Source organism: Rhinatrema bivittatum, chromosome 6, assembly GCF_901001135.1.
Source record: "Rhinatrema bivittatum chromosome 6, aRhiBiv1.1, whole genome shotgun sequence".
Taxonomy (NCBI): Eukaryota; Metazoa; Chordata; class Amphibia; order Gymnophiona; family Rhinatrematidae; genus Rhinatrema; species Rhinatrema bivittatum.
The window spans coordinates 181,991,646-182,012,010 of record NC_042620.1 but is presented as its reverse complement, the minus strand read 5'-3'; the positions used below and the strand labels follow the sequence as shown (position 1 = coordinate 182,012,010).

Sequence of the window (20,365 nt, the reverse complement as noted above, 5' to 3'; positions counted from 1 at the left end):
CGGTAGGTCTTGGACTCTTTGGCTCCTGCTATCGACCTCGGCCCTTGGGCTCTTGCTCCTATGCACCCGTTCCAGACAGCTTTGCTGTCCCACTGGCAGCCAGTGGCGGCACAGTTTCACACAGTCCTTCTGTTTTGGACTCTACCGTTGCCACCTTGCAGGGTATTTTTTCCCTTCCTCTTTGCTACAGGGAATTCCTCTCCAAATCCCTCAGTGGACGATAGTAACCATGGATACCAGTCCCTCGGGCTGGGATGTGGTCTGCCTCTCCCAGTACGCCCAGGGGATCTGGCCAGCAGCTCAGTCTCGCTGACACATCCTTCGGTTGGAGGCTCGGGAGGTGTTCCAAGCTCTTCTGGAATTTCTCCCCCTCAACTGCGCCAAGGCGATACGGGTCTTGTTCCGCCAACTCCACAACACTGGCTTATGTCACTCGCCAAGGAGGTACCCGCAGTCCGCTGATGGCCCTGGAAACCAGCCGTCTCTTCACCGGGGCAGGGCGGCCTCTTACATCGCGGGCAAGGGGAATGTTCTGGCCGATTTTCGCAGTCGGCAGTCACTCGATCCGGGGGAGCGGGAACTCTCTGATGCAGCCATGCACCTCATCGTCAACAGATGGTCCCCTCCCACCTGGACCTCATGGAAACCCTTTGCAATGCTAAGGCAAATTGGTTTTCCGCCGCTGGAGGGGACATGGCTCGGAGGGCGTAGATACTCTTGGTCGACGGGCGTCCCCCTGTACATGCCCACCCTGTGGCCCCTGGTCGGGAAAGTTCTCAGAAGAATAGAACTCCACCGGGGTCCCGTGGCCCTGGTAGCACCAGAGTGGACACGCAGGCCGTAGTTTTGCAGTTTTTTTCCTCCACCTTGCGCCGGACGGACCTCTACGACTACGCCATCTTCCTCGGCTCCCTCGGCAGGGACCCGTATTTTTCGACCAGGCCGCTCGCTTCTGTCTAGTGGCCTGACTTTTGAATGGCGATGTCTAAGGCGCAAGGGCTACTAGGGGGAGGTCAATTCCATCTTGTTGCGGGCCCGGAAACAGTCGACTTCCCTGGCATACATGCGTATCTGGAACGTGTTTTGGTCTGTTTGTGCGGAGTCGGGTTTCTCAGCATACTCCGCCCCGATCTCATTAGTCCTCTCTTCTCCTAGAAAGTCTCTCCGAGGGTCTTCCCTCGTTCTCTGCGCATACAGGTCTACCCTCTCGGCTCTCCTCTGGGTCGGGTAGATGGTCATCACTGAGCGGGACACCCGGCTGTGCTTTGGTTTTTGAAGGGCGTCAAGCATCCACATCCCCCTTCTCGGCCGCTTGCCGTTCATGGAATTTTAATCTGTTTTCGGGCCCTCTGCGCGGCTCTGGTCGAAACTCTCCATCGAGCTACCTTGAAAGCTCTTTCGCTTAAGGCTGTCTTTCTGGTCTCTATCTCCCCTGCTCGTCGGATCTCGCAGATCCAAGTGCTGTCCGGTCGGGAACCTGTTTTTGCGATTTTCCGATTCCGGGTTTTCCCTAGTGACGGGCCCTTCCTTCTTAGTGTCGGTTCTTCTAACCTCCATGTCCACCAGTCGGCAGAGCTCCCTGCGTTTTCCCTGCGACTGGGGACGATCTCCGTAAACTTGATGTCATATGTGTTCTACTTTGCTACCTCCAGGTTACCAATGTCTTCTGTCTCGGACCATCTTTTTGTCCTCTGGAGTGGGCCCATTCGGGGTAAGCCGGCTTCTCAGACCATTCTTGCGTGGTGATTGAAGGAAGCGATCTCCTCGGACTCTCTTTGTCAAGGTCGGGCGGTTCCCGAGGGCCAAACGGCTCATTCACTGTGTTCTTGAGCTCCTTCCTGGGCGAACGTTCCATCGGTCTCTCCGTAGGAGTTTTGCAGTGCCGCCACTCGGACGTCCTTGCATACTTTTGATTGCTACTACCGCCTGGATGTGCAGGCTCCACTTTTTGGTTCTTTTCGGCTCAAAGTGCTTCGAGCGGGACTGTCTCGGTCCCACCCGGTTTAGGGAAGCTTTGGTACATCCCACAGTCTGGACTGATCCGGGTACGTACAGGGAAAGGAAAATTAGTTCTTACCTGTTAATTTTCTTTCCTGTAGTACCACGGATCAGTCCAGACGCCCTTCCCTGTTTGTCTCTCTTTCTGTCCTCTCGAAGCTTGTTCTTGCAGGTTGCAGATTTTAAGACATCATTTTTGTGCAAGAATACTGAGCAAATACACCGGAAGCCTTGGTTGTTGAAGTACCAAGATATGCAAGAGCAGTTAGGCATAACATGTTTCATTCATTGTTTTACAGTTGCTCCATTGAGCTTTATGGTTGCTTGCTTGATCCTACTCTGGTTTTATTATTTTCTGCTTTGACAGTCGTTATACTGAAGGGTATAGGATAGGCTCTGTCCTCATATAGGATATCCTTTCAGTTTTAGTCTGTCTCCACCTGCTGGAAAGGAGGCTCAACCCACAGTCTGGACTGATCTGTGGTACTACAGGAACGAAAATTAACAGGTAAGAACTAATTTTCCTTTAAGGAAGTCAAGGCAGCAGAAGTAGGTTCTGTTTAAGTAGGTTGAATGTAAAGAGGAGGAGGGAGATGGGACTGTAGTTAGTAAAGCAGATAGGGTCCAGTGAAGGATTTTTGAGGAGTGATGTAGGCACAGCTTGTTTGAAGGTGGCACATACAGTTGCAGTATAAAGTGATAGGTTGAGGATATGACAGATGGGGGAAAATCCTGGTTAATTATGAATGATTTTATATGGCACCATAGCCTTAGATGGGGCAGATTCTGACTTGAGATGGAAACTCAAAGGAACAGGAAGAAGCTGCAGGACAAAAATATAAAATAAACTTTCAAAGTTGGTAAAATGGGGAATCTAGAGATCATTGATATTTATTTACTGTCTTGGTGTTGCTTCACAAATATGTAAATTGAAGCAACAGGATTGATCCATTTTCCTTAGCTAGTCCTTGCTAAGCTAATATTTCAGTGTACATATTTTTTGTTGCTTTATTTTGATAATAAATAAGCCATTGTAAAGTGGCATGCAGTGGGGCCAATGAAATAAAGTGTGCCAAACTTAGCACACTTTTTTTTTTTAATTTATAATTTTATTGAAGCAATAAAAAATAATCATTGTACGTTTACAGCCATGTTATCCACAAGATCACAACTAAACAATGGTTCCCAATTATAAGTATAACTTTTATATCATTAACAAAAAAAATACTTATAGAAACAATTTCAATAGCAACAACACCTATAATGATATATAACCCCTTCCTTTCCTCCCCTCCCTCCCTCCCCCTTTGGACAGAAGCTACGATTCTTTCTAAGCATCAGTTACAAGTGTAAGGATGACAGAAGCCCTAGAGAGGTAGTGTCCTGGCATACATGCAAACCCGCTATAGGCCTAGATTACCCCAGACTTTTCTGAGTCAACCATCTCTCAAATGGTTGCCAGATTTTCAGCATGCGTTGAGCATCACTATGCAGAGAGGACCCCAACATCCGGTGATATATCCACAATTTCTGCAGTCGCCGCTGAACGTGATTAATGGAGGGGACACCATCCAATCTCCACACCAATGCTACCTCACTTCTCGCTGCCATGATAATGTAAGAAGCAAGTTTTTCTTGCTCAGACTGTAGATCAAGAGGTAGGTTCAACAAAGCAGTCTCTGGAGATAATGTGACCTATAATCCCACTATAGTATGTATGAGTTGGTTTATTCTGTTCCAAAACTGAGTTACCTGGGGGCACACCCACCACATGTGAAAATATGTATCTCTAAGTTCGCATCCCTTCCACAACTCGGGGCCCGTGTTGAGTCATACTTATGTATTTTGTCCAGTGTGCAGTACCACCGCAGCAGAACCTTATAATTGTTTTCAGCTAATTGAGAGTAGGCCGATCCCTTTTTGGTGTGGAGGAAGACAGAATCCCATTCCTCCACCGTTAGGATTTTACCTAGGTTTGCCTCCCATGCCGCCATATATGTGGTCTTCTCAACCGGGTCACTGTTAATGAAATTGTAAAGCTGCAATATCGCCCTCTTCAATTTATCTGCCTGGTCGCACCAATTTTCCATTTTTGTTTTTCCTAAAGCTAAATCATGGCTTATTTGATTCACTTGAAAGAAATGTCATATCTTAAGAGAGGGAAAAATATCAGATGGGGGAAGGCTATATCTATCCTGCATGGTTGGGAATTGTATTACAGCACCATTCTCCCACAATTGACCTATGCCTCTGATGCCCCTCTCCTGCCACTTCTTAAAGGCTCTGGATTGGCCTTCCACTGGGAAGGAGGCGAGAGACTGGATATTAGAACTATAAAAATAGTTCCTGGTCACAACCGGACCCAAATCGTCAGGGTGGTGTGTGTTGATAGAGGAATGGTACTCAAAGGCAGCCATGTAGTTGTGGGTTGCCAAATCAGGGAGGAGAGAAGTACCTGGCCTATCAATTCTTGCTCAATCAACACCCATTGTTTCTGTTCTCTCCTCTTATGCCATTCGAAAATTCCCTGTATGTACCCGGATCAGTTCAGACTCCTGGGTTTTGCCTCCCTTCCAGCAAATGGAGACAGAGAAAGTTTGACGGACTCTGCCATATATACCAAGGTGCCACCCACAGTCTGCCAGTATTTCTCTGTCTCCAGCAGATGGTTGAGGTGCAAAACCCACAGTCTGGTTTGATCAGTAGCATTAGGTAGAGATTGGTTTGGAAGTTGTTAGTGTAGACAGAGAGATGTTTTAGCTGTAAAGTTCTTAAAAAAAAAAAAAAAGTTGAACAGCTTAGAGTTTCAAGCTGCCAAGAGGGTTGTCAGGTCCTGAGGGGACCCATCCCCTCTTGTGTTGCAGGCAGCTGCTTGAAGGGGTCGAGGGCCCTGGTACCACGGACAGAGCAGCTCTGAGGGTGATACCGGAGAGTCCGGCTCACTCCCCCCAGACGGAACTGAGGCTCACACAGGCTGCTGTGCTGGCCCGGGGGTAATTATAAAAAAAAAAAAAAAAATTATACAAGTCTTCTGTTTTTGGTGTGCAGCCTCTCCCTTGACTTCCTGCGTCTGCGACTCGTTTGTTTGGCGCTTTGCCGGTCCGGGGGGGCTGTGTGCTTGCGCGGCAGGGCTGTCATGCCCCAATCGTCGGCCACGCGTGATTGTCCCGCGATGGAGTTTGTTCCGCTTGTCTTCCCGGAGGGGAGGGTCTCTCCGTTTTGCCCTGGGAGGGGCGGCACAGGCGCGCACGATTGCGGTGAGGTCTCCTGCTCCTCCAGCTGAGCCGTTCCCGCGTCCAAGGCCTTCAAACTCAAGGGACTTGAACAAAAGCCGAAGTGACCCATCAAATCAACTTTCTGTAGCTTAGAGCGATGCAATACGCCCTTTATGCATTTCAGAATTACCTCCCCAGCAAAGTTGTCCTGATTCAAACAGACAACCAAGTTGCAATGTGGTACCTTAACAAACAGGGGGGCGTGGGCTCTTATCTGCTTTGCCAGGAGACTGCGCAGATTTGGGCCTGGGCCCTGTCACATTCCATTCTTCTGCGAGCCACCTATCTAGCGGGCACTCGGAATGCACTGGCAGACCGCCTCAGCCGATGTTTCCAGCCCCACAAATGGTCTCTGGATCCCTCGGTTGCGAGCAGGATCTTCCACCAGTGGGATCAACCGACCATCGACCTCTTTGTGTCCAGTCAGAACCACAAAGTGAAAAACTTCTGCTCCCTGCACAGGGACCAGCATGCACCAGCCAGGGATGCCTTCGCCCGTCTCTGGAACACAGGTCTGCTATACACGTATCCTCTGATTCCACTGGTAGCCAAGACTCGTGAAACTGCAGTAGGATCGAGGCTTCATGATACTCCTAGCCCCGTTTTGGCCTCGCCAACTATGGTTCCCCATACTTCGCGACCTCTCTGTCCAGGAATCCATTCGCCCGGGCACGGCGCCCAATCTCATCACACAGAATCATGGCAAGCTACGCCACCTGAACCTCCAGACCCTGTCTCTGGCAGCCTGGATGTTGAAAGGTTGATTCTACAACCACTCAATCTTTCTAGTGGTGTCTCTCAAGTCCTTGTAGCTTCACGAAAGCCTTCCATGCGGAAATCTTACCGCTCTAAATGGAAGAGATTTACCTTGTGGTGCACGCAGAAAGGCTTTAATCCCTTTTCTTGCCCCACATCCAAGCTATTGGACTGTCTCTGGCACCTCTCTGAATCTGGTCTTCAGATATCATGTATCAGAGTGCACCTTAGAGCCTGCTTACCATCAGGGAATAGGGGATGCCCTGATAACAGCTCATCCCCTGGTGAGTCGCTACTTGAGAGGCTTATTACAGCTTAAGACTCCTCTTTGACCACCGGTCGTGGCATGGGACTTTAATGTTGTCCTTGCACGGCTCCTGCACACTCTCTTTGAGCCCTTGCACTTCTGCGAACTCAGATACTTTACATGGAAAATACTTTTCCTAGTAGCCATCACGTCTGCTCGCAGGGTAAGTGAGTTACAGGCCCTTGTGACCTACTCACCCTACACAAGGTTCCTCCATGACCGGGTGGTTCTCCGCACTCACCCTAAATTCCTTCCTACGGTGTTAACTGATTTCCATTTAAATCAGTCCATAATCTTGCCCACTTTCTTTCCAAGACCTCACGCTCACCCAGGTGAGCGAGCTCTTCCCACCTTGGACTGGAAGCGTGCTCTTGCGTTTTACTTAGACTGCGCTACAGCCCACAGGAAGTCCACCCAACTCTTTGTATCTTTTGATAAGAACAAACTTGGGAATGCGGTGGGCAAGCAAACACTGTCAAACTGGTTGGCAGACTGCATCGCATTCTGTTACCAGCAAGCAGGCCTTCCACTGCAGGGTCGAGTGAAGGCACACACAGTCAGAGCAATGGCAACGTTAGTAGCACACTACCATTCAGTACCGATTGCTGACATCTGCAGGGCTGCGTCATGGAGCTCTCTCCACACCTTCGCAGCTCACTACTGCCTGGACAAGGCTGGGCGACAGGATTCCATCTTTGGCCAGTCTGTCCTAAGAAATTTGTTTCCAGTGTAGGAACCCAACTCGTCCTGCCTTGACCCTCTGTGAATTTCAGGCTGCCTCATCCTTGCCAACAGCACCCCAGTTGTTGTGCCTGTTGTACATATTCGGTGCTGCTTGGCCTCATACTTATGACTCAACCTGTAGCTTGCTATTCACCCATATGTGAGGACTTCCATCCTGCTTGTCCTGGGAGAAAGCAGAGTTGCTTACCTGTAACAAGTGTTCTTCCAGGACAGCAGGATATTAGTCCTCATGAAACCTGTCCGCCACCTTGCGGAGTTGGGTTCGTTTACGTTTTATTATTTTATTTTTCACTCGTACTGTTGCTACAAATGAGACTGAAGGGGGACCCCTACTGGCTGCAGGTGTAGTGGCATGCTGGGCATGCTCAATGTGCCAGTCAAAGTTCTAGAAACTTTGACAAAAGTGTTCCGTGACAGGGCTCCATCTGATGATGTCACCCATATGTGAGGACTAACATCCTGCTGTCCTGGGAGAACACCTGTTACAGGTAAGCAACTCTGCTATCTTCTAAAATATTTCCAAATTCTCATTTTACCAATCTTGAAAATGTCTTTTTAAATAAAACCAGTTCTTTCTGTTCACTGTATCACGAAATAAAATATTGGTCATTAATAACGTAATGGGCAGCGAACGTATAGCTGGATTGTCATAATTCACTTTTGTTGAGCGCTAACTAAGGTCAGAGATAAGTTCAATAAAAAAAAAGACAGCAGACAGGCACGAGGTCACAAAGCAGTGGCACATATTTGTATTCAGCAAGTTCCACTGTATTGCCCCCAACTTAGCACAATGCAGCATCATTTCTCTCTCTTCTGTATGTGGTAGACTATTTATAAAATCTTCTTTCCCTTCACAGCTGCATGAATTGCAAGATCGGAATGCTGAATGCCTGGGGATGTTAAACGAGTCACAAGAAGAAGTGAAAGTGCTGCGAAGCAAATCTAGCCCTGCAGCTCTTCTCCAGCGCCCACAGTCATATTCAGGATTTCCCGTGGTAAGCAGATCAGTTTCTCTTTTTGCCAATTAGCATCAGCTCTCAGAAAAGGGCATAAATCTTTTTCTTCATAGACACATAATAGGAGAAAACTCGTAGTACACCTGCTCCTAAATTAAGTTTAATACTAATATTTGCGTGAATTCTAGGAGTTTATTTTTCTTATTTAGTGCCAGAAGTATTAAGTATTTTTCCATAGACACAAAATAGGAGAAACCTTTAGTATATCTGTCCCTGAAAGCGAAATTACCAATTTTCCATTGATTGTGGCCACAGGATTATAAATGGCAGTCTAAATATCTAGGGAATAATACTAAACAATGTGTGCATTCACAAAGATTTAAACACATGCCTTGAGTGTGCTGTGTGTACCAGAAATATGTATATACAGTAGAGGCTTTGTATCTGAAATTCCGTTATCCAAAAACTCCCATTACCTGGAAAAGTCTATTACCTGAAAACTGAATAGGCTCTAAATGAATACATACAGCAGACTAGTATAACACCTACGCCATCATTCAGTAACCAGCTTGACACCATCTTTGAGATCTGTCATAGCCCCTTATGCAATGGCTTCTCCTGAATACATAACAGGCTTTTACCATTGCAAGCTGAATCATTGTTTATTATATAGTATTCAACCTGTTGTACAGAAATTTTCTCTGTGTAAATGAGGGAACTTCCGGTATCCATTATTCGGAGCAGCCATGGTCCCAACTCCTTTCAAATAATAAACTGCTGTACCTCATATCTTTATAACCAAAACTAAAATGCATTACGCTATATAATGTGTAATTTATTTTTCTTAAAAGTTGTTCTCAGCATTTTGTTTTGGTCTTCCAGTTTCTGCCTGCACTGTGCTATGGCATTTATCCTTCATTTGCAAATATCTAGAGTTTTCCTCTATAAACAAACATTTCCATCTGGCCCAGCCATCACAATGACAGTGTTTGACAGCAGCCTTCTGTAACCAATATATGTGCATCCTGTGGCAAATATTGAACTGCTATTTAGCTGGATAAGTAGGACTTCTCTGGATAAGTAGGAGCCACTGAATATCCGGCTATATTCAGCGGCTGCCACTTAGCCAGTTAAGTATTTATCTGGATATGTAGATAGCGGGATATCTTGGGGTCGGACAATGGGTGGATCAAGTTGGGACAACTTATCCACTTAGCTCAGCCTTATCTGGTTAAAAGTTAATCAAATAAGTTAGAACTGCTAGAACAGGTCTTATGTTATCTGGACATTACTTTTCTCCTAGGACAAGCAGGATAGTAGTCCTCACACATGGGTGACATCATCAGATAGAGCCCAGGTGACATCATCAGATAGAGCCCGGCACAGCATGCCACTATCCATGCGTCCACGTGGGGTTTCCCTTTAGTCTCTTCTTTACAACGCTTTCACCTTGCTGTTGTGGAGCTCAGCTCTCTTCAGAGTTTTTTCAGACGCCTTTGCACCAGGTCGCCCTTCCCCGTCTGTACTTCTATAGGGCGGCGTGGTAAGTTTTCTTTTTTTGCGGTCAATTCCCGACAGTGTTGCTCTTCTGTGACTGCCAGTTGTTGACCGCTCGCCGGCTGCTTTTCATGGTATTGGGGTTTCACCAATGCCCCCAGTTCTCGTGAACCATGTCCATTATGGATCCACACGAGGTCTGTATCCTCTGCCTGGGGGTGTCGCACGATGTCCGGGGGTGTCATTTTTATGATCAAATGGGACCCCCAAGGGTCATCGAGCCTGTTTAGACAAGATGGAGAAGCTCTTCGGATCTAGAAAATCTGATCCTTCAACTCCGGCGTCGAGTGCATTGACACCCAAGGGCCAGGGGAAATGGATGTGGATCCATCGTTGTCTACTCCACCAGGGCCCTGTTGTGAAAGAGGGGCCAGAGATAGGCTGTCATCGGCGTGATTGCGCTCCAGGAAATCAGGATAGTCTCTATCCTCGGTGCCGGGGAAAGACCGGGTCGAGCATCGTGGGAAACCTCAGAAGCATTGTCACTGTAGTTGCATGGTACTGAACTCGGGTCGGCACCGGTGACCACCGTGATGCCCCTGAAGTGACCCCTACATAGGGGAGGCATCGATCTCTATCGAACCTGGGAGTCCTAGGCGTTCCCCACTGATTTCTGTGCCAGGCACCAAACTTCCTCAGGGCTTTGAGGAAGTTCCGATGACGCCTCCTCCTCCGTCCATCCTGTCTTCAATGGATTTTCAAGAGGAACTGGACTGTAGGGTACAATGAGCAGTGCTCCGAGCCCTTCAGGGCATCGAATCACTGGCTCTACCGGTGCCACCCCCGGTGTCAGAGCCCGCCCTGTGATGTTGGCACCGCTGCTGGAGTGCCTTAACATCCTCCTGGCCGTCTTGCCCATGCAGCAGCTACTGACACCAGGAGGTCCCTCAATACTCCAGCAGCCACCGGGCCCACCTCCCTCCAGAGTCATCCCCACTGTGGGTTCCTTCGAGAAGAACGATGTATAACATGTATAAGCTATTTTATCCAAAAGATCTTCATTCAAAAATTGGAAGAAGGATCCAACAGAAGAAAATAGGATAAAGCATAAACATTGGCAAGTTAAATGTAAGACATTGATAAGACAGGCTAAGAGAGAATTTGAAAAGAAGTTGGCTGAAGAGGCAAAAACTCACAGTAAAAACTTTTTAAAATATATCCGAAGCAGAAAGCCTGTGAGGGAGTCAGTTGGACCGTTAGATGATCGAGGGGTTAAAGGGGCACTTAGAGAAGATAAGGCCATCGCGGAAAGATTAAATTATTTCTTTGCTTCGGTGTTTACTGAAGAGGATGTTGGGGAGGTACCAGTAATGGAGAAGGTTTTCATGGGTAATGATTCAGATGGACTGAATCAAATCACGGTGAACCTAGAAGATGTGGTAGGCCTGATTGACAAACTGAAGAGTAGTAAATCACCCAGACCAGATGGTATACACCCCAGAGTTCTGAAGGAACTAAAAAATGAAATTTCAGACCTATTAGTAAAAATTTGTAACTTATCATTAAAATCATCCATTGTACCTGAAGACTGGAGGATAGCAAATGTAACCCCAATATAGGGCTCCAGGGGCGATCCGGGAAACTACAGACCGGTTAGCCTGACTTCAGTGCCAGGAAAAATAGTGGAAAGTGTTCTAAACATCAAAATCACAGAACATATAGAAAGACATGGTATAATGGAACAAAGTCAGCATGGCTTTACCCAAGGCACGTCTTGCCTCACAAATCTGCTTCACTTTTATGAAGGAGTTAATAAACATGTGGATAAAGGTGAACCGGTAGATATAGTATACTTGGATTTTCAGAAGGCGTTTGACAAAGTTCCTCATGAGAGGCTTCTAGGAAAAGTAAAAAGTCATGGGATAGGTGGCGATGTCCTTTCGTGGATTGCAAACTGGCTAAAAGACAGGAAACAGAGAGTAGGATTAAATGGACAATTTTCTCAGTGGAAGGGAGTGGACAGTGGAGTGCCTCAGGGATCTGTATTGGAACCCTTACTTTTCAATATATTTATAAATGATCTGGAAAGAATTACGACGAGTGAGATAATCAAATTTGCAGATGACACAAAATTGTTCAAAGTAGTTAAATCACAAGCAGATTGTGATAAATTGCAGGAAGACCTTGTGAGACTGGAAAATTGGGCATCCAAATGGCAGATGAAATTTAATGTGGATAAGTGCAAGGTGATGCATATAGGGAAACATAACCCATGCTATAATTACACAATGTTGGGTTCCATATTAGGTGCTACAACCCAAGAAAGAGATCTAGGTGTCATAGTGGCTAACACATTGAAATCGTCGGTTCAGTGTGCTGCGGCAGTCAAAAAAGCAAACAGAATGTTGGGAATTATTAGAAAGGGAATGGTGAATAAAACGGAAAATGTCATAATGCCTCTGTATCGCTCCATGGTGAGACCGCACCTTGAATACTGTGTAGAATTCTGGTCACCGCATCTCAAAAAAGATATAATTGCAATGGAGAAGGTACAGAGAAGGGCTACCAAAATGATAAGGGGAATGGAACAACTCCCCTATGAGGAAAGACTAAAGAGGTTAGGACTTTTCAGCTTGGAGAAGAGACGACTGAGAGGGGATATGATAGAGATGTTTAAAATCATGAGAGGTCTAGAACAGGTAGATGCGAATCGGTTATTTATTCTTTCGGATAGTAGAAAGACTAGGGGTCACTCCATCAAGTTAGCATGTGGCACATTTAAAACAAATCGGAGAAAGTTCTTTTTTACTCAACGCACAATTAAACTCTGGAATTTGTTGCCAGAGGATGTGGTTAGTGCAGTTAATATAGCGGTGTTTAAAAAAGGATTGGATAAGTTCTTAGAGGAGAAGTCCATTACCTGCTATTAAGTTCACTTAGAGAATAGCCACTGCCATTAGCAATGGTAACATGGAATAGACTTAGTTTTTGGGTACTTGCCAGGTTCTTATGGCCTGTATTGGCCACTGTTGGAAACAGGATGCTGGGCTTGATGGACCCTTGGTCTGGGGCACTGTTGGGGGACCCTGGTACCACGCCCGGTTTTGCCCAGTCCGATCCCCCGCCTGTCCTTGGCACCCAGGTCTCTGGATCCCTGCCTTGACCGGACCTGCTTTGGTCCCTCTGATACCTCTTCTGGTTCCTGGCTACCTGCTACAACATCCATTGGGAATCGTCTGACGGAGGCCCGCCTAAGACCAGCCGGCCCCGGCACCCAAGGGCTCAACCTGCAGGGAACATGGGCTGGTATTGGCGAAACTCCAGTCGGCCTCCATCTCCTAGTGTGCTCCGCCTCCCGACGATGTGGACTGGGCGGAATTCTCCCACAACTCTCACATTGCAGCAGCTATTGGAGTCTCTCCGTTCTCCCTCTTATATGGCCGACAACCCTGGCTCCTGTTACAGATTCCTCTCTCGGTTCCTTCACCGGCAGCTCAGGCCACGGCAGATGCCCTCCAGGCATTTTGGACCCAGACCAATCTACATTTTCGCCAGGCCGCAGCACGAGCCAAGAAATCCACGAACGCTCATTGTCGACCAGCTCCAGAGTTCCAGCCTGACCAAAAAGCTTTCCTCGCAGAGATTTGCGCAATGATTTATTGGCCCGTTTCCAGTTACCCAGCCTATTGGGCCAGTCACGTACCAGCTCAGTCTGCCACCAGCCTTAGGAATACACAATACCTTTCACGTCCCTTTGCTCAAACCAGTCTCCTGGCCCTCACGCAAGACTCTCAAGCCTTCCCCGGTTACTTCTGAAATCGATACCACGTATCAAGTTTAGGAAGTCCTCGATATACGAAGAAGAGGCCGCCATTGGGAGTACGTTCTCTCCTGGGAAAGCTACAGTCCCGAGGAGAATTCGTGGAAGCCTGCAAGCAACATCTTGGACAAGGGACTCCTCCTCCGATTTCAACGGGCCCATCCGGGCAAACCCAGGCCTCCAAGAGGGGGGTTACTGTTGCGTGTCCCACCCACGGCAGGCCCACGACCGGGACAACCTACCTCCAGTGCCCAGCTCCTGGACCCGGCCCGTCTTCATTGGTGGCAGTAGGCAGCCGTCTGCGCTCCCGCTCGGCCGTTCCTGACTCCTCGCGGATCTCCGCGGGTCTCCCCAAGTGTGCCGCAGGTAGACGCCACCGTCCAGTGTCCTGCTTCTCCTAGGCGCACGCGCATGCGCCTCACTGGCATTTAAAGGGGCCGCAGCGGGAAACTAACCCGCAGCCCCTATGATGACGTCATCGGGCCCTGCTACTTAAGGTAGGGCCCGCCACTCATTCCTTGCCTTGGCAACAGGTCTCCACACTTGTCGTGTGCTCGTTCCTGGTTCCTGTTCCTGACTTCGTTCCTGATCCCAGTTCCTGACTCCGTTCCTGATCCCAGTTCCTGACTCCGTTCCTGGTTCCTACCTAGCCCTGCTTGGACTGGTCTCTGGTTTTGACCCTTGCTACGTTTGGACCACGTTCAGGACTGACCTCTGGCTTTGACCCTTGCTGCGTTTGGACCACGTTCAGGACTGACCTCTGGCTTTGACCCTTGCTGCGTTTGGACCACGTTCAGGACTGACTTCTGGCTTTGACCCTTGCTTTGTTGGAGTTCTGCACCTTGAATAGCTCTGACGCCTGCCCCAATTCCAGCCTGTTCTTGACTACGCTTTCGGTATCTTCCTGGACTTGACCCTCTCAGGCTCCAGCCTTCTACTACCCGGGCGTCACCTGTTCTTGTTCCTGGCCTGTCCTTGGCGCCCGGATCTCTGGATCTCTGCCTTGTCCAGACCTGCTTCGGACCCTCCGATACCTCTGCTGGTCCCTGGCTACTTGCTACAACATCCATTGGGAGTTGTCTGACGGAGGCCCGCCTAAGACCAGCCGGCCCTGCACCCAAGGGCTCAACAGGCAGGGAACATGGGCTGGTATTGGCGAAGCTCCAGTCGGCCTCCATCTTCTAGTCTACTGTGCCTCCCGACAATGGGGACCCATGGAGCTTGCCCTAAGTGTAGCGTGAACCCCACCTCGGACCAAGGGTCTACCTCCGGCGCAACAATTTGCAAACATTTCTGCACAAGACGGGATGATTCTTTGCCAATTTGTAAGCTCTTTTAATTCTAATTATTTTATTATATGACAAAGATCTATGTTACAAATTATCAAGATATCTTCTTAGTCCATTGTGAATCATGAGGTCAAAATGTCTTGTTTCTTTAAACAATTTTATATTTTCAAAAATCTACAATATATTCTCATTAAAACATGACAAGTTATCAATTTTTTCAGTTGCTTTCTTATAATTAGCAGAGGCTATGTAATTTTAAAATGAGAGAGAATACCTTCAAGACAACAAAATACTTGCATGCATTAGGCAGGGTTCATATAGTGAAAATGGTGGAAATTTGTACACAAGTAAACTGTAGTGTAAGAGTAACAAAATTAATTAAATTGAAGCAATGGACATCCATTTCCCCCACCCCAAGCCACTTGGGGGGTGGGAATGGGGGGAAATGGATATCCATTGCTTCTGCTGGGAAAACCAGTCTTCAGAGGAACTCATTTGAGAACTCATTTTGATGGGGACACAACAGTTAAATGCTTTCTAGCATCCTCAGCTAACAGAAATGCAAACCAAGTGGTCAATGCAATTACAGAAGAAAGTAAGAACTCTGATATCAATGTTATCATCCATCTAGAGACCAATGACCATGCCCCAAAATACATGTCTATAAAGTACAGAAAGATTTCCAAAATTTAGGGAGAAAGATTAGACACATGGCAAAGACTAGTGCCTTTTCAGCAATATTACTTGTTCAAGGAAAGAGAAAAGAAAGGTTATGCCAAATAGATAATTTCTCTGCCTGGCTCAAAACCTACTGTAATGAATGTGGTTTTGGATACATTGAAGGCTGGGGCCGTGTATGGAGCAATAAAAGATTATATGATAAATATGGCCTACATTTCTAAATGGCAGGAAAGAGGATGCTAAGTGAAAAATTCAGGTCATAACATTATCAGGCATTTAAACTAGGGAGCGGGGGTGACAGGAGGTGGCCAGTGAATTTGGCATGTCACCCCCAAGCAAAACAAGAAGACAAAAGAGAAAGTAACAAAATCATTCAGTTCAAAAAAGCAGTAAAAGGTGACTACAAAGAACAGCTGGAAAGCTAGCTATGACTACAAATGCTCATAGTCTGGGCAACAAAATCCCAGACCTGCAGGCCTTAATGGTGGAGGCAGATTTGGTTCACTAATTGTCATGATTGGAATATGGCCATCTTGGGCTATACCTTGTTAAGAAAGGGAGAGGAGTAGCTCTTTATGTCAAAAACAATATCCATATAACTGAATTGCAAGGGATGTGGGGTAGAGAAGAAGCATTATGGATCATCCTAAAAAAAAATGATGCTTCCATTTTCACTGGTGTGATCTATATGCCACCGACTCTTTCGGATAGTAGAAAGATTAGGGGGCACTCTATGACGTTAGCATGTAGCACATTTAAAACTAACTGGAGAAAATTCTTTTTCACTCAACGCACAATTAAACTCTGGAATTTGTTGCCAGGGGATGTGGTTAGTGTAGCTGGGTTTAAAAAAGGTTTGGATAAGTTCTTAGAAGTCCATTACCTGCTATTAATCAAGTTGACTTAGAAAATAGCCACTACTATTACTAGCATCAGTAGTGTGAGATATTCTTAGTTTTTGGGTACTTGCCAGGTACTTGTAGCCTGGATTGGCCACTGTATGGCAATTTCTTATGTTCTTAGGGATCATGAAATGAAACTCCAGGAGCGACAACTCAGAACCAACATCAGGAAATATTTATTCATGGAAAGGTTGGTAGATGCTGGAGTGCCTTTCTAGAGGAGGTGGTGAAGACGATAACAGTCAAAGAATTCAAAGGGGCATGGGTTAAACACTGTAGATCTCTAAAGGCTAGAGGACAGAAACGAGAAAAGCATGTAGAGGGGTAACTTACTGGTGCAGATTACTATCCTTAATCAATATGCTTTCATGCTTTTAATGCAACTGAAACATTACTCCCCACTTCGACAGCAGGAGAAAAGGGGAATTGGATACAGACAACAACAAAGAGGGCCCGACTTCTATAGTCTGGGGTATTGATACGCAGACGTAAGGGAAAAAGCACAGGACTTCTTCTATGGCCAAGTCCATAAGCAAAGCACATCAAGCAACACTATCTGAATTTTCAAGAAAGCTCATCACCCAGTAAAAAATATTACTAGCTGCAATTTTATGGGTATCATAAGGCTTGAGGATAACTGCATGGAATAGTAGTTACTACCCTTAAGAGAAACATGGGAGTAACCTGCACAGAGTACAGAAGCTTGCTGTGCAGACTGGATGGACAGTCTGGATGGATTTGGTCCTTTTCTGCCATCATTTCTATGTTTCTATGGTAGCTCAGATTATTTACATGCCACGGAGGAAAATAAAGCACCCTATATTATAAAAACTGAACAGTGACGTCTGGGAAGATTTTTAAAAATTAGGAAGTGTGAATAAAACAAAAGGTGCATAACCTTGAACATAACATAAGTAAGTTGTTTTGAACAGAAGGAATGACTTAGTAAAAAGGATAAAAGGAACAATAGAATTAAGAAGTAGGCATGTTAATCATTTCAAGAATCTAATTGTAACTTAGAATGAATGGTACAGCCACACTGAAGAATCAAAGCAAGACATTGACTCCGCATACAGGGAAATCAGAGGGAAAAAAGAGAGAAGATGAGAGAAGGCATATAGGATATAGTTGTCCTAGAGTATACAAAGCTCAAAATGGCTCCAAAATTAACATAAAAACAGAGATACAAATTCAAATATCTGTGGGAGTTAAGCAGACAAATCTGCAGGGTTAAAAATATGGGGTAAATTTTTTCTGGCAGACCATTGCTTGCACAAAATTTATCCATATAGGAAGAGGTGGAGTGGAAGGGATTTCCAGGGTGCATTTACATTTTAGCCAGAGAGTGCTGAATAGCTCAGTTTGCCAGGTAAATCTGTTCACGTCTGATGCCTTTCATAAAGTTACCTAGATACATTCAGTGGCACACTTAACCAGATATGTGCTGCTAAATATCCAGGTAAAATTAATTGGGTAACTTTACTGCTCTCTGGCCCACTGAATCTTTACCTCATAGAACAAAGGTGGCCAACTCTGGTCCTCAAAAGCCACAAACAGGCTTGGTTTTCAGGATATCCACAATGAATATGCATGAGGCAGATTTGTGTGCACTATTTCCATTATATACAAATCTGTCTCATGCATATTCATTGTGGATATCTTAAAAACAAGATTTGTTTGTGGCTCTTAGCTGAAGTTGGCCACCCCTGTCATAGGCTATACCATCAGATAAGGACATCTGGCCTGACCAGTTTCCTTTGTAGATTTTTTTTTTTATTTATTTGTGTTTTTCTATACCGGCATTCACGGCAGTTCGTATCATGTCGGTTTACATAAAACAAGGGGGTGAGCAATACATTATAACGTACATAGCTAAAACGTAAGAGTATACATTACAAAAGTATAACAAGTGCGTAGAAGAAAAAGTTACAATAAAACAGGGGTTATTCTAACTGGGATTAGAGTTAGAGGAGAGATAAAAAGTTTAACAAGAAGTAAAACATTGTAGTGATTGGTTGGTATTGTCTGTTTCAGTTTAATAGAAGATGCTCAGTGTTGCTGCATTTGATGGAAGTGAATCATTAAGGGTCCGGAAATGCTTTCATGAACAGCCATACACCTGACATGATATCTAGCTATTGTATATCTAGAAAATTAAATGAGAAAGGGGTTAAATAACATTTCAATCAATATTTATTTATTTATTTATTTAAAAGAATTTATTTACCACTTTATAAAATTAGATTTTGTCAAAGTGGTTTACATTAGAGAAAAATAATAAAATAAAAGAATAAAAAGAAAAAGGTAATAATTAAATAAAATTAAAAATACATAAAATTGCTTAATAGCCGGAACGAATTCCGGCTAAAAATAAACACGTGTTTAATAAAGTAAATAAAAATATAAAAACTGTTGCCAAGGGACTTTTCTAATAATATAGGGGGGGGGGGGGGAAGGGAAGGGGGTAAAGAAATGACAGAGTGTGTCCGAAACGTAGGGAACAGATGGGAAACAAAGGAAGGGAGGGGAAACGAAATGAAGACGAGTTGAGAGGTATGATGGTGACTGTAAATGAAGGAGTGAATGCGACTTTATGTTTATTCTGGAGTGGGTGTTTTAAATGCTAATTGAAAAAGATAAGTTTTGAGTGATTTCTTGAAATGGGAGGGATTTGAAATTGAACGAAGAGGGTTGGGAAGGGAATTCCATAAAATGGGTCCCGCAACTGAGAAGGCTCGTTTTCGGGTGACTTCTAGCCTTGCTAATTTAGGAGAGGGGATATCTAGAAGATTTTGGGTAAGAGAACGTAGATGACGGGTAGGTTTGTAGATCCGTAACGATGAGCAAAGCCAGATGGAGGTTGGGTTATGGATCAGACCATGTATAATAGACATAATTTTGAATTGTATCCTAAATTTTACTGGGAGCCAATGTAACGATTGGAGGATTGGGGTGATATGACTATGTAGAGGGGTCCTGGTTAATATTCGAGCGGCACTATTTTGAATCAATTGAAGGGAATGTAAAGAAGAATCAGGTAATCCTAGGTAGAGTGCGTTGCAATAGTCTAATCCAGAAAATATTAGTGATTGAAGAATGGTTCTATAGTCACGGAAAAAAAGTAACGGTCGAAGATGTTTTAGTAGTCGTAGTTTATAAAAGGATTTTTTGGTGAGTGAAGAGATTTGTTGTTTCATGGAAAGATCTGAATTAATGATTATGCCTAGATTAATGGCATAACGAGTTATGGGGATAGATATATTGTTTATTGTCAACTGTACAGGGGGTCCAATAGTGGGGTCTGTAATAGAGGAGAGATGTATGATTTCTGTTTTTGAAGAGTTTAGTTTTAAACGGTTGTGAGAGAGCCATGAATTTATATCTGGTAGTTCCATAAATTGATTTCAGTTTTTAGAATTTAAGTAATAATGCAAATCTTTTAATTATGAGCTAAGAATGCTTTAAACAAAGACAGTAAAGAATTCAATATCAAAGATAGAAAATAAAGTATTCATAAGACTTGACTGAAGTTTTAAATGGAGGGTCTAGCAACATATTACATAATATGCCATTTGAGAATAAAACTCAGCTGTATAGGGGATGAGGCCCCAGATTTCTCTTGATAGACTTGGCTATGCTTGTGCTAAAATCTGCCTGTTTTCCCAGGATTCCTTGGCAGCTGAAATTGAGGGAACGATGCGCAGGGAGCTCAGTTTGAATGAAGAGTCCTCTTTCTGTGAAAAGAAGTAAGTTCAGCTTGTTTGTTTTTCCACCTAACAAAACATATGTTTAAAATTCTTTTGCTTCTAGAAGTTTACACACATTAGTCTTGAGGCAAAAGATGCAGTAGGTATAAAACTATGCAAGTAAACGGACTTGCAGACTTTGTACTTTTTTTTTTGGCCCCATTTGCCTGAGTCTTCAAGTTTAGACAGAGCTAAAAACACCACCATAGATGATGAAATGTGTTCACATTTAACTTTGTGCAACACTTTTAATTCTCCAACCTTTCTTTGACAGGAGAAAAATAGTATGTGCATATATTTTCTGAAACCAGAGAACAAGTTTGTGACAGTTGACACAAATTGCATAGGCAAAATTGTTAACTAAAATTCCCTGTACGTACCCAGATCAGTCCAG

At 45.0% G+C, this 20,365-nt stretch overlaps 1 protein-coding gene across 4 annotated transcripts in view; it reads left to right on the top strand.

The window, feature by feature from the left end:
* Positions 1-20,365, top strand: part of TRAK2 (trafficking kinesin protein 2) — a 248,713-nt gene that overhangs the window by 154,626 nt on the left and 73,722 nt on the right. For all 4 annotated transcript variants that reach the window (XM_029606260.1, XM_029606261.1, XM_029606259.1 and 1 more), the window contains 2 exons: positions 7,938-8,075; positions 19,892-19,971. In XM_029606260.1, the coding sequence (XP_029462120.1) occupies positions 7,938-8,075; positions 19,892-19,971 (218 nt within the window). The remainder of the gene's footprint in view (positions 1-7,937; positions 8,076-19,891; positions 19,972-20,365) is intronic.